The sequence below is a fragment of the Cannabis sativa genome, chromosome 4 (genome assembly GCF_029168945.1).
Source record: "Cannabis sativa cultivar Pink pepper isolate KNU-18-1 chromosome 4, ASM2916894v1, whole genome shotgun sequence".
Taxonomy (NCBI): domain Eukaryota; kingdom Viridiplantae; phylum Streptophyta; class Magnoliopsida; order Rosales; family Cannabaceae; genus Cannabis; species Cannabis sativa.
Genome location: NC_083604.1, coordinates 82,121,821 through 82,135,067, shown reverse-complemented (window position 1 = coordinate 82,135,067; position 13,247 = coordinate 82,121,821). Strand labels below are relative to the sequence as shown.

The 13,247-nt window shown below is 30.2% G+C and overlaps 3 protein-coding genes across 3 annotated transcripts; all 3 read right to left on the bottom strand.

Annotated features, from left to right (window-relative positions):
- Positions 1–2,092: 2,092 nt before the first annotated feature.
- On the bottom strand, positions 2,093–3,159 carry LOC115714383 (uncharacterized). Its single transcript, XM_030643068.2, has one exon. It carries the CDS (start codon positions 2,945–2,947, stop codon positions 2,369–2,371), a length of 579 nt encoding a protein of 192 aa, XP_030498928.2. The 5' UTR covers positions 2,948–3,159; the 3' UTR covers positions 2,093–2,368.
- Positions 3,160–4,377: 1,218 nt separating this feature from the next.
- On the bottom strand, positions 4,378–9,098 carry LOC115714264 (mitochondrial import inner membrane translocase subunit TIM44-2). Its single transcript, XM_030642897.2, has 14 exons — positions 8,880–9,098; positions 8,686–8,792; positions 7,940–8,023; positions 7,717–7,792; positions 7,265–7,309; positions 6,727–7,161; positions 6,568–6,636; positions 5,907–5,971; positions 5,734–5,802; positions 5,558–5,630; positions 5,315–5,419; positions 5,039–5,110; positions 4,878–4,940; positions 4,378–4,787 (listed from the first exon to the last, which is right to left on the bottom strand). Exons 1-14 carry the CDS (start codon positions 8,943–8,945, stop codon positions 4,656–4,658), a joined length of 1,461 nt encoding a protein of 486 aa, XP_030498757.1. The 5' UTR covers positions 8,946–9,098; the 3' UTR covers positions 4,378–4,655.
- Positions 9,099–10,657: 1,559 nt separating this feature from the next.
- LOC115714617 (uncharacterized) lies at positions 10,658–11,514 on the bottom strand. The gene is made up of 2 exons (XM_030643362.2): positions 11,175–11,514; positions 10,658–11,094 (listed from the first exon to the last, which is right to left on the bottom strand). The coding sequence occupies exons 1-2, from the start codon at positions 11,297–11,299 to the stop codon at positions 10,773–10,775; spliced, it is 447 nt and encodes a 148-aa protein (XP_030499222.1). The 5' UTR covers positions 11,300–11,514; the 3' UTR covers positions 10,658–10,772.
- Between the last annotated feature and the right edge of the window lie 1,733 nt (positions 11,515–13,247).

Genomic DNA, 13,247 nt, shown 5'->3' with positions numbered 1-13,247 from the left:
TAACATTTGCATAATATAAACTATAGAACATGGTTGTTAAGAATTCAATGAAATTTCAAGTAGCCTAATTGTGATAGCTGTCCATTAAGATAAAGAGAATACATTACATTTATATATTTATTTTTTGAAATGTAGATACACTAGACAATTAATTATACTAGTTTGAAGAAATTTTTATGTCAATAGTTAATGTGATATACATTAATTGGAAAAAATATATAATGAATTATGTACTAAATATATTTAGACAAATCTTTAAAAACTAATGTAAGTTATCCTACATCAAAATAACAAATCATACAATCCCATATGGATAAATAAAATTAAATTTGTATTCAAATCTTCTTATATTAGTATTTGGGATTTGAAAATTTGGTATGCATATTCCACCACACATTACCATATATTTGTACTTTTACATGTGTACATGTGTATGGTAATCATAATAAATTGTGTTTTGAATGGGAGCGATGCATCAATCTCTTGAGGCTATCTCAAGTAGTTATAAGAGAGTGCATGTGTATTAGAGATCCTGAGTTCGAGTTGCAGTTTAAGACAGAATAAAATTATGAGACTCTTAACTTTATATAAAATTTTGTAAGTATCACATTAAAATAAAAAAAATTGGTCTCATTCCCACATCAACGTCTTCTTCTGTGAAAGGTTCAAGAGCAGTCTTCTGAGAGTGGTTCGGTTCGGCTCCAATTAATTTACTATTATTAGTTTAACTCCAATCAATGTTTTTATGGTGTTAGAATTATAAAGAGTTCATTCCTTAATTAATTTTAATGTTGTGATCGTGTTTATGTGTTGAAACTAATTTAGTTTTTTCATTAGTCTTGTCTTTCGACATGGTTCTTTAGTCTTGTCTTTTGACACAGTTTTTTAATCTTTTTCTTTTAGTTTTTTTGGTTCGAGTCTTGTCTTTTGACATGAGTTGTATAGCTCAGAATCATTATGGTGCTATGGTGGAAGCATTCAAGAAGGAGAAGATTGGATGTGTTCAACCCAAAATTGCTGAGATAATAGGCATTAAAAAAGCATTGAGTTGAATTGCAATTCATTCGTGGGATAGAGTCATGTTAAAAACAGATAGCTTGGTGTGTGTCCAAGTGCTTCAGAGCGGTATTTTATGCTTTCACAATTTGTGTTTTGTAAAACGATCTGCAAATAAGTTGGCTCATAGCTTGGCAAGAGACTCTTGTTTCTCTACATGTCGTGTGCTTCAGTTAGAGGACTGTTCCTCTAAAGTGCGTTCTATTATTTTGAATAAATTTATTAATTAATAAATCTTATGATTTTTATTTTTTTAAAAAAAAAAATTGGTCTCAATATTTTGCATTGTGTTGTGGCTGGGATTTGATCCAAGGGGAAGAATGTCCTAAATGTTAATTGTAAAATATAGCCTACCAACCATTTATTTTTTCAGAAAGTTAATTAATTAATTGTTGGTGTTAGTTATGACTGTTAACTTGAAAAAAATAACAACATAAATCTGTTATAATAGCATAAAACCGCTAAATCAACCATTTGCATTAGATAACCACACTTGATATGTAATTAATATAATTAAGAAAAGATAAATATATAGAAAAATTCTACAATTGCACACCCTTAAAATAGATATATTGATGCACCCCTATCTAATTTATCATCCGAAATAATTTTTTAGTCAAATTTTTTCTCATGGTCATGTACGTTATAGTTATTTAAGACATCCTGCAAAATTTTAAGATATTTGGAAAAGTTTAACATGTCGAAAATTATGTTCAAACAGTGTGTTGCACGCGTGACTATTTTATTTTATACGCGTATAAAATAGACCGTTTGAACATTGTTTTCTATATTGTAAATTATTCCGAATTTTTCAAAATTTTGTAGGATATCTTAAATAGCTATAACATACATAAATATTAAAAAAAAATAGACTAAAATTTTTTTCTGTATGCCGAAACAAGTTAAGGGTGCACCAATACATCCTTTTTAAGGGGGTGCATTGTAGAATCACCCTCTATATATATATACATAAATAAATTACATAGAGAGATTAATACAATGCATAATGTAAAGGAAATCTAATAAAGAAATAAGCTTTGTGAAATAGCTGAACAGAACTTGTACAAAATGATACAAATCTCTTATTTACATTTAACATACATACATATATATTGGAGAAAGAGAAAGATAGTGTATTTTGGTAGGCTATATTTTACAATTAGAACTCAATCCTAACCATTAAGAATCTCACAATACAATATTTGATCATTAATTGAATGGTTATGATCGTACTCTATTTTCACTAGTCTAAAATCAAAATACATACTTAAAAAAAAAAAAAAAATTGAAAGATATGATGATGATGAAAATACTACAAGTGATCATCACGTGCCAATAATTGTTCTTGAACCTCCATATTAGCCCTAAACTTGGCTATAAATTGTTCTGCTCTCTCATCAATTCCATGCATAAGAGGAGAAGCAAACCCCATAGACTCCCACACTACATCAACATCATCCACACCACCACCTTCTTTGCTTGTTCCCGGGGCAACCGCCACCGGTGAGCACTGAATCTCATCAATTTTACTACTATGATGAACATGTTTTACCGAGATAGTAGAAGCAGTTTCTTTGAAGAGATTGTCTACGTAAACAGGTGCAGTACTAGTTGTAATTCTACTAGCACTGCTTCTTATTCTACGTTTTATTAAAGGTAATAAAACAAAACGACGTCGTTTAACCTGATAATGATTATGATATTGAAAACGTTTTGGCTCTACAAGGAAAAATCTCTTGGGCTTGGAATTGTGTTTTGATGATGATGATTTGTGTTTGGTAATGGATTTTGGCTTGTTGAGTTTGTGGAGTTTGGTTTGGATTTTTGAAGTGAGACTCTTCCACCATGTCTTTTTATTGGCTCTTGGAAATTTTAGGCTTAGGCAAGACATAATGGGTATGGCTAAGTTTACTCTAAAATTTAGGGTTGAAGTAGTTGGTTTTATAGTAGGGTAAGCTAGGTAGCTCAAGATTCTTTTATGTAGAAAGTTTTTGAATGGAGTTGCTTAGTTTTGACGCAAATGAGTTAGTTCATAGTGGTGCTACATAATATTCTTTTGTTGAGAAAGGTGGTATATATTGCTAGCTTAGTGTTTAAGCTAATATATATGTACCAAATGGATTTTGTCCCATTTTATGTTATCATGTACTACTAGTTTTGCTAGCTTGGTTTGATGTAATTTAACTTGTAATGATTAAATATGGTTCAATTAATTTAATAAAATACTTAAACAGGATAAAATAGCTCCTTATATAATAATATTACAAAAATCTATAATATACTCTCAAAATATAAATGTTACGGTATATTCTTATCTATTTTAGTATATAGAAGTTTTTTATCAGAAAATTTCTATATCATATACGTTATTTAAGACTACTTGTAAATTTTCAAAATATTATTTACTAAGTATAAGAAAACTTAATCACAATAAATATTTGAACTATACAACTACAAAATAAAATATTTGAATTTTATTTTTAATATTAGAAGCTATTCAGAATTTTTTAAAAATTTGTAAGTAGTTCTACGTAATTAAAATATACACAATTATGAATAAAATTATATTAAAAACCTTTCTTGAATGCTAAAATAAATAAGAAATGTACTTTACACTTAAGTAATAATATTTATAAGAAATTGATATTTTATAAATGTCCTGTGAGTCCAAATTGTATTATTTTGTAAATTGTAATAATGGGGAATGAAATGTGAATATTCTTACCCCAAGTTGTTATTGATGTATAAGAATCTCATGCCATATCATTATCCAATATGGTGAAAAGGAAATGAAGCTAACTTTCTTGACTTATCTAAATTAGTTTCTAATTCAAATATGACATATTTTTGTTTCTTGAACACGAAAGGTCTATACACCTATCTTACATAGAGAGATTAATAAAATAATATGATGGAAGGAATAGAATAAACCGCCCACATTACACCACATAAAAAATTCTTCGAAACTCTTTAATCTTTATAGTGCAGTTGTGATTTGCATTTTAGCAAAACCATACAATTTGATATATATTTTACAATTTACAATTTAATAATTACAGTTCAAACCACACCGAAAAACACACTGATCAAAGTCTTGTCCAACTGCCCTCATTCTCCATTTCAGAAAAATAAAAAACACAGCATATGATAATTGACACAAACTCTTATTTTCTTTTTATTATTTTTAGAAAAAGAATAATAATATTAACACTCAAAATATCAAATATATATGGTGATACCTATTCTTCATGGAAGTTGGTATTAGCAATACATAGTGCCATTTATGTAAGAAAATTATGCTAAGTAAGAAACACACATAGATTTACACTAATCACTTAATTAACAGATATTTTTAAATACCCCAAAGATTAGAGTGTAATTTAATTTATACAGAAAAAGAGTACTTTAATTTTTTCTTTATTTGGTAAAATGAATAAAGGAATCTCACCAAAGTTTTCCCTGGCAGTGTTTACAAAACCCAGAGAAGTTAACGAGCTGACACCGAATGAGAAATCAATAATAACAGAAGAGAAAATTAAACAAAGAGATGTATGCAATTCTACATCTATTTTGGATCGAAACAAATGTACTTAACCGAACTAGATGAGGCTTTGAACTCCGAGCTGTTGTACTTCTCTTAGCTTCCATATCGGGTATATAGCGCCCTCTCCTAGTTCTTCGGGCTCCACCTGTTGCATTGCCCATGCGTAGTACACCGTATGGATTGTATCCTAATTTCACACACAAAAATATTTCAGTTTTCGAACACCCCACAATGTAAAGAGCTACGACGAGCAACATAAGCTATATGATGAACTCACCTGGCCGCCTTCAGTGATTGCACCATTTCGGTCACGTACACAATAGACTTGCTGTGTTTGGAACTGTGACAATATAATTGAAAAGGACACAATGTCAATTTTGGTTTCAAATATAACCAAGTAAGATTTTCCGGATGACCCAAGAAGGGAAAAAGGCATACCGCTACAATGATGATAGGTGAGGCTCCCATCATTTTCGTCTCTCTAACTTCAACATCAGATATATGTAGAATCTACAATAAGAATTCGAAATATTAGAAACACCGAAAAATAATACTCATACATGTCCATGATTCAATGTTGACATAAAATATTCTCTCATGTACAATTTAATTAAGGATCCCTTCTAGCTAAAGCAACACATGCACATAAATTTGATGAAATAATGATTATGAAAGAGAGATCAATAGAAACTTTCAGAAGGTGAACACTTTTACCTTGTTATCGAAAAATATGCCATGACTTTTGTAAGCACCATGCTCTGCTATACACCGCTCAATGACTTCTTTGGTACAGTACTTCTTCAAAGTTTCAATGTCACCCTATAATATAAGAAATCTTATATCCATCAAATAAGGAATTCAAATAATAACCTCGTCACACAGTCCAAAATGATAAAATAATATTCAAGTGCCAGGAGAATAAAATGAAACAAAGGTAATGTAAGTTTAAAACTCCACCTTAATATAAGCATGCAACACCGGTTTAACAGCTTCCTGAACTTCGGCCACAAACTCTGGCATTGAGAATGACCTAATGTATTGAAAATGTTGTGTGGAATTAAACAAAAGTAATGTGAAAAGACTCAAATACATAATGAACTTTAATGCAAACACCAAAGGGAATATGATCATACGGATCTCGACTGCGAATCTCCTTAATTGTAGCAGCCGCATCCGTTTCCTGGAAGATAGTTTCATTGATGCTGTAGAAGAGAATACAATAAATAAGGAACTAAACAGAATATTGCTTTGGTGTAAAGTGCAAATGAAATTTATAGGCAAAAGAATGCAAGTTTGAGCAGATTACTCTTGAATTTTATGAACAATTGGGTTATCACTTGTTTCCCATCTTTCTCGCATGTCCTCTGCCATCTGTCCATTCCAATAAAGAGGGGCATTAAAGCACAAGACTAGCAACACTCAAGTGGCTGAAGATTATTACATCATCAAAGTGTTTTTTCTACATGCTTAGTATTTATACTAAATAGAAGCTGTACCAATGATAGTCAGGACGGGGGAAAATAAATAGGATAGCAGAATCATATTTAGAAACGCCTCCTAAATCCAGTTTTATTGGAGAACGGTCAAAGGAAATCCAAATATGCTTTACTCATTTTCCACAAAAGCAAAGTACATGAATTTTGATAGCTTCAAAAATACAATACATGATTTTAATTAAGGTCTAAATGTTAATCAGCAGACCAAATACTGTAAGAAAACTTCAGAGCATGAAAATTAAGATGTTGGATTGATAGTCATGGCTATAAGTAAAAAGTGACATAGAAAGTGAAAAACATAAACCTACTACAATAGGCCTTGCTCGCACTATTTCTAAATATGTGCACAGGTATGATATCGAGGGAAGCAAAATAAATCAACTTCAGTCAAAAAGTGGACTTCATTCACTCAAGCAAGCTTGTAAATAATAGGAGACGGATATAATGAAATATTAAAGGATCACAACATACCTCCTGACTCTTTGTCACGACAGGATCAGCAACCACACCAATACGCTTGAACATAGGATGACGTTGAACCTAAATATAGCAGACAAAATCAATACATAGTAATTTATGAGTCTCTTTTTAGGCTTAATGTAATGTTGATTGTTGATCTAAAAATTTAACCTTATTTTTGAAAGTCTCCCACTTCTTACTCCAAGGGGACTGCTTTGTGGGCACAACAGTTACGTCAGTTCTTGTACTTCTCCCACCTTGAGGTGAAGAAGAAGGCTCATGCTGAAGACGCTTCCTATTTTTTGGACTGCTGCTCAACTCATCCTTTACAATGTCATATCCCTTTTTCGCCATGTCTACAAACTTTGCTTCCTTAATTTTTTGAAAGGCCGAAGAAGGAGTCGATGAAGAAATTCTAGATTTAAATTTTCCAAATAATGTTTCTTCTGTATTATTAGGCCCAGATTGTTTGTTTGTTTGTTCGCCATCAGAGACTTTTTCTTCGTCTTTTGTATCAGCACCACTGTTCGATGAAGTTCCGGCAGAAGACTGTTGGTCTGAAGTTGAAGAAGACTCTTGCTTCCCAATCCCTAAAGTTCCTTTAACCTGATTGATGAAAGAAGAAAGACAATTGAAGTATTTCCGAATTGAAAATATCTACAAGTAAAAAAGCTAAAGGTGTCAAATGTTAATCCTAAACCAAACATACCTCCTCTGTGGCAGCTGAAATCTTCTCTTTCACGTTTGCGGAGACCTATAAAAATAACATGACTAATTGAATAATATGCAATTACATAAATATACATTGTGTTTGTGCGAGTGTGCACATATAACATAATTTTATTTTTTCTCAAGCTTAAGCAAAATCAAGTAAATTGCTAGGTAGGTTCCCAAGGAATTGAATCTCAGAACTCAAGGGGCAAAGTATGGCCACTCACTTGACCTGACACAAACATCGGTAATCATGCCTAACATTGAAACTACCATATCCTAAACAAATTATCTATAGTGGCATACATGTAGTAACTAGTAAGAACTAAATAATAAAATAGAGTGTGTGCAGCCAAAAGACACCGACACTAAATCAAAAGCATACACAATGTCATTGCATTAACAAGTAAATTTATGAAAAATAGGATTATTATATGAATTTGAACTGACCTTCTTTGCTGTTGCTTCAGCGTTGGTCCACACACCATCCACCTGCTTGTACAGCTGCTCCGTCGTTTGCTTTGTTCTGCATTCGCCATTTTAGCCTCTCAGGTCCTCCATTGAAGTGTCCACCCAGCCTTGACATACAAGGGTATGTCTCAGCCTAATAAAAACTAAACTAAAAATTTGAAAAATCAACAAAATCTAAAAAATGACCACAGTTAAAAATTACCTAACTTTTAGCTCTTCTTTAACCCCTTTTAGCTCTTCTGCCTTCTCCTTCAGATCCTTAACTGACTTTTGAAAATCTGAGTTCCTGCAAACAAGGGGCAGTCAAAAGAACTGAAAACTAAAATTCTTTGCTTTTAAATGGGGAAAACTTGTACATACAGCAATCATTATACCAAACCCCATAATATATCTAGTAATAATCTTCTTTACTTTTAAGAAAAATGAGCTATTCTAAGCTTACATTTTAACATACATACATAAGACATCTAAAATTCAATCATTCTTTCTTAGCTAAACTAATCAAACATATGTGAAATAGAGATAAAACAAAACAAGTACTTGTTGACTTCACCTTCAACTTGCTTAGAAGATTCATTGAACACACTGAACTGTAAATTTAAATTTCTTTCCTTTGAATGGAGAAAACTTGCCCATAGAGCAAACATTATACTGAACCCCATATTTAATCTAGTGATAAATTTAATTACTTAAAACAAAATGAGCAAAACTCACTATAATTTTTCAAAATTTGCCAGGGGTTCATCATCCTGTACTTAAGGTAATAATTTCTTAAGCTCTAATTAGTCCTATCATTAAACCTTTCATTTAAGCAATAAGATAACCTCAAAAGCCCTCACTCACATTTGAGCTATTCTAAGCTTTTACATAAGATACCTCAAAAATTCAATCATTCTAAGCTTAACTGAATCAAACATATAAGAAATAGAGAGAGAAAGCTTCAAATACTTGTTGACTTCGCCTTTAATTTTCTTAGAAAATTCATTGAACACGCTGAACTGACGATTTCCCGAATATCCATTAGCCAAAGGCAACCGTAATCTCGTAGTCGAAGCCTATACCAATCAACAAATCCATAATTTAAACATTCAGCAATAAACATAATAATCATAACTATAAATTATTCGGATAAACATGGAAACCTGTGGTGGAATGAAAAGACGTTGTCTGGAAAGGAGAAAATCTCGAACTAGCTTCCTGGCCGCCATGAAAGAAAAATTGAGTAAAATTTTGATGTTACAGGAAATAATTATGGGGTAAAGTTGAAATTTTGATGCTAATTTCGTGAGAAATGGGAAAGAAGAAGAAGAAGAAGAAGAGGGGTACAGTGTACACCCTGTAACCAAACAGAACCTAGGGTTTATGCTTTCCTTCTTTTTTGATATTTTTCTTTTGGGCCATATCCCATAACTTAGCCCAACTATCTCCTAGGCCCAATGTAAAGTTTAATTAGGGAAACTTACAAAAATACTAAAATTTGGATTACTTTTTACAAAAATACTATCACACGGAAAAGTTTTCAAAAATACTGTGTTTTTATAAAACACTAGTAGAACACAGAACAGAACAACTCAAAACAACAGTAGAACAACTAAAAAATACCAGTAGAACACCCGTGAAAACTTAACACAGTATACTGTAGTATGAAACTTATAAAAAAACATAATAAAAAAGTAAAAAATACCATCTGACAGTATTTTTGTAAAAAAATAACAAAAGTTAGTATACCATTAAAATTTCTCTCTAATTAAGACATTTGAGCCCATATACCACATTTTGATGCCACCACCATGAATCTTAGAAATATCTTTTATATCAAAGTTGTGGGTGTGATTTGATACAAGAACAATCCTAAGTTCTTCATGTTAGTAAAATATAATAAAGTTAGACAAAATTCTTTGAATTTAAAAATCTTAATAGTTCAAGCTATACAAAAATAATTTTAATAGCTCGAGAAATTTTTTTGGGAGAATTTTATTTGTACCCCTAAAATTTATAAGTCACCACATTTCAATAATTTTTACTTTACATAAAATATATTAACTTTTTTTTGTTTTTTTTTCTTTCAATTTATATTCTTAAAAAAAATATATATAAAAAAAATAAATTATATTTTAAATATTATAATAAAAAATTATATAAAATTTTATTAGAAAAAAAAAAGTTATAGATGATTTAAAAAAATTGTGAAAAATAAGTATTAAAATTAGCACAAAATAATGTGGAAATTTTTTTTTAAAAAAATCATTAAGAGTTATTTTTAAAAATTATTTTAAGTTTAATTTTTGTAAATATTAGGATGTACATGTACTTATTATTTCGTAGTGTGCAAATAGAACTTTCTAAATTTTTAACGTTATGAAAAATTTGAAAAGTATGATTTGATTTTGGTACATGTGTCGAAATTCGGTTGACAAAAATCCTAATTAGCTTTTGAAAAATGATTGTTCATGTACAACTCAGTCAATTTGTAATTAGACATGAGACTTAAAAAAAAACTTAGATTTTAAGGGGTATTTGGTGGGCATTAGATGATAAGATTTAATATTAAAGGAATCTTAAATTTAAGTGTTAAAGAGTTTTAGGTTACTCTAAATACTAACTTAAAAAATAAGATCCTAAACATAGATTTGATTTTACATTCTCATTAGTGTATGATAAACTACATATAAGAAAATAATAAAAAGTTAAACATATCCCATAATTTTTTTTTTCATATGATTTTGTAAAGTTTCCATTACCAAATAATTATGATATATTTCTTCCTTTATTACTATATGAAATGTCAACACAAATTATTTTAGTATATTATTCATTTATGATTTGAGTAATTTCAAGAAAAAAGAAATTAGCATGAACAAAATTAACGTAGACTGAAATTCTAATAATATATTGAAATTCTCATGAAACAAACAAAGAATTTCACAAAAGATCATCATTAAAAATTTAAACAAACGCACGATATGTACGAAACTACAGAGTAAGACTAATAATAAGTCATATATATATTTCTATTGGGCCAGAGATTAGGCCCATTAATTGCAAGCTTCATTAGCAATATAAAAATGTTGGGCCTGAAGGGCCGCAGCATCATCAGAAACCAAAGCTTTAATAAGAAGAGTCTTCACGGCCCAAGAAGTGTACGGAAACCCTTTCCTTGAGTAAGAATTGAGTAGAGCAGCGGTCGCCTGCTTCAGCAGCCCACGGTAAGAATCACCACGGTCATTCCTGACCGTTGCTTCAATTAAAGTCAGATCAGATCTGAACCGTTCACGAGCTCTTGAGCCAAATACCTTAGACACCGTGGATGTTTGGGGCACCATCTTGGGCCAGGCCTCTCTCCTACTACCCCAATACCTGAAATGACCGAGTCAGCTCATCACTCGGCCGAGTTGACTCACCCCAAAGAAAAAATGAAAAAACAAAAGAAAACTTACTTGGGAGTGCATCTTGGAGTGGTTCTGGTGTAGAGGAAGCCTGGTCTGATGGCTGAAACAGAAGATTGGAGGAAAATGGAGAAGAGAAGAAGAAGACTGATACTTTGATAGGGTTGTTGGGCCATGTTTGGATCAGAGAATAATAGTATGGAGCTGAGTTGTATATATAGTGTTGTTGATGATAAATGTGGTTGTGTGACCGTTTCAGATTTGAAATTGAAAATGGGGTTTTATTTTATTGTTTGTTTAATAACTGAGATTTCTTTCTTTTTCAACTTGTTCTCATTGGAAGTTGGTACAATTTACGATGCTGTTGTAATTTTATATGGACGAAATTGCCCTTTCACTTTTTGTATTAAGACTATCACACGTGATATATGATTATATAAAAGAGAAAAGAGGGCGCCCTAGCACCCTCCTATGTGTCAATATCGTTATTGGTTTAATTAAGAAAAATGTTATCGCTATTGGTCCAACTAAATATCGGGTCTCATATAATTTAATATAATAACTTTTAGGGAGTATCGCTAGCCAATGGCTACGCGACATGTCAAGAAGGTGCTAGGCACCACTGGTGCCTAATAGCAATGCTCTTTAATTAAGTATCTGATCTTACATAATTTAATATAATAGCTTTTAGAGAGTATTGCTAGCCAATCGCAACGCGACATGTCGAGAAAGTACTAAGCACCACTAGTGCCTAATAGCAATACTTTTATATAAAAAATGAGAAAGATATAAAAATAGTGTTATATTGAGTATAAAAAGTAATTTCATATTAAAATTTAGTATTATTATGTTTTAATGTAAAATTACAAAACTTGTAAAATTTATTAGCTAATTAAAAAGTGTCATAGGAATTTTTTTACTTGAGTGTTCTGGTAGATTTTCTACAATATTTAGAAAAGTATTTTATTCTATTTTTTTTTCATGATCATATAAGTTGTAATTATTTGAAAATATTTGTAAATTTTTAGAAAATTTCAAAAATAAAGTTTAAACAATTTATTTACTACGCGTAATAAATAATCGTGCGTGTAAAAAAATATTTAAACTTTATTTTTAGTATTATAAACTGCTCAAATTTTTTAAAAATTTACAAGTAATCATAAATAACTATAACGAACACGATTATAAATAAAAAATAGACTAAAAAATTTCCTTAGATGTTGAAACAAGTAGGGTCGAACAAAATATCCCGATAGAAATTGTACTATAAATTTATCAAGTATTATATTATTATTAATGCAATTAAATATCAAGTCTTTTATAGCTTAATACAATAATTTTTATAGCATATCAATAATCATTAGCAAATATCTTATAACAATGCTTTATATCATTAGAATATTGTTATAATGCATCTAGTCATATTTGACATCCTACTTAGCATTTCTGCTCAATATTTTTTATAAGTAGTGTTTTAAAATTAATTAATAATATTTTTTAAAAATTATTATGTTAAATTATAAAAACTCGATATTAAATTAAACTAACAGTAATATGACACTGTAGAAAATGTTAAATTCTAGTAGAATCTTTTTAATATTTCTCTTATCATTATTATATATATGTTGGTTCCTTCATCATTTCTCAAACTACCTTATTTTGGGAAAGAGTAAAAGGTGGCTAGAGTGTATTAATTATTATTGCATGGCATGTGGCACAACATGCAACATGATCCAATATTTAGAGTATACAACAACACACTCAATTTAGATTTGTCTTTGTCTAGTTGTGTTTGTTGGGGTTTCATTTGTGCACGTGTTTTACTTAATTAATTTTCACTTTAACTTGCTTTAGGCAGTTGTTAGAGTATTCCAAGCATCTTTTCTAAAAAAAATAAAGAACAAATTTCCTAGTACAACAACCATATATGCAATATGGAGTATTTGAGTTATAACTAATTAACAACACAATTCAGCAAAATTAATTATCAAACAATATTAGTGAACTAAGCATCAAACAAGTTTAAATAATTTGAATCATACATTTGCTTTTAAGAATTGCTATTAGAATAAAAAAAAAAACAAATTGGTTAATTGGCAGTCTGATTTCCATATCAGACAAAAT

Bases quoted from the DNA above. Each gene is read 5' to 3' on its own strand.
- LOC115714383 (XM_030643068.2), bottom strand. From the start codon at position 2,947: ATGTCTTGCCTAAGCCTAAAATTTCCAAGAGCCAATAAAAAGACATGG.
- LOC115714264 (XM_030642897.2), bottom strand. From the start codon at position 8,945: ATGGCGGCCAGGAAGCTAGTTCGAGATTTTCTCCTTTCCAGACAACGT. The intron at 7,162-7,264 runs GTATGTTTGGTT...TTCATCAATCAG, and splicing joins TTTCAGCTGCCACAGAGGAG to GTTAAAGGAACTTTAGGGAT. The intron at 5,803-5,906 runs GTAATCTGCTCA...TCTCTTCTACAG, and splicing joins ATTGTTCATAAAATTCAAGA to CATCAATGAAACTATCTTCC.
- LOC115714617 (XM_030643362.2), bottom strand. From the start codon at position 11,299: ATGGCCCAACAACCCTATCAAAGTATCAGTCTTCTTCTTCTCTTCTCC. The intron at 11,095-11,174 runs GTAAGTTTTCTT...CGGTCATTTCAG, and splicing joins ACTCCAAGATGCACTCCCAA to GTATTGGGGTAGTAGGAGAG.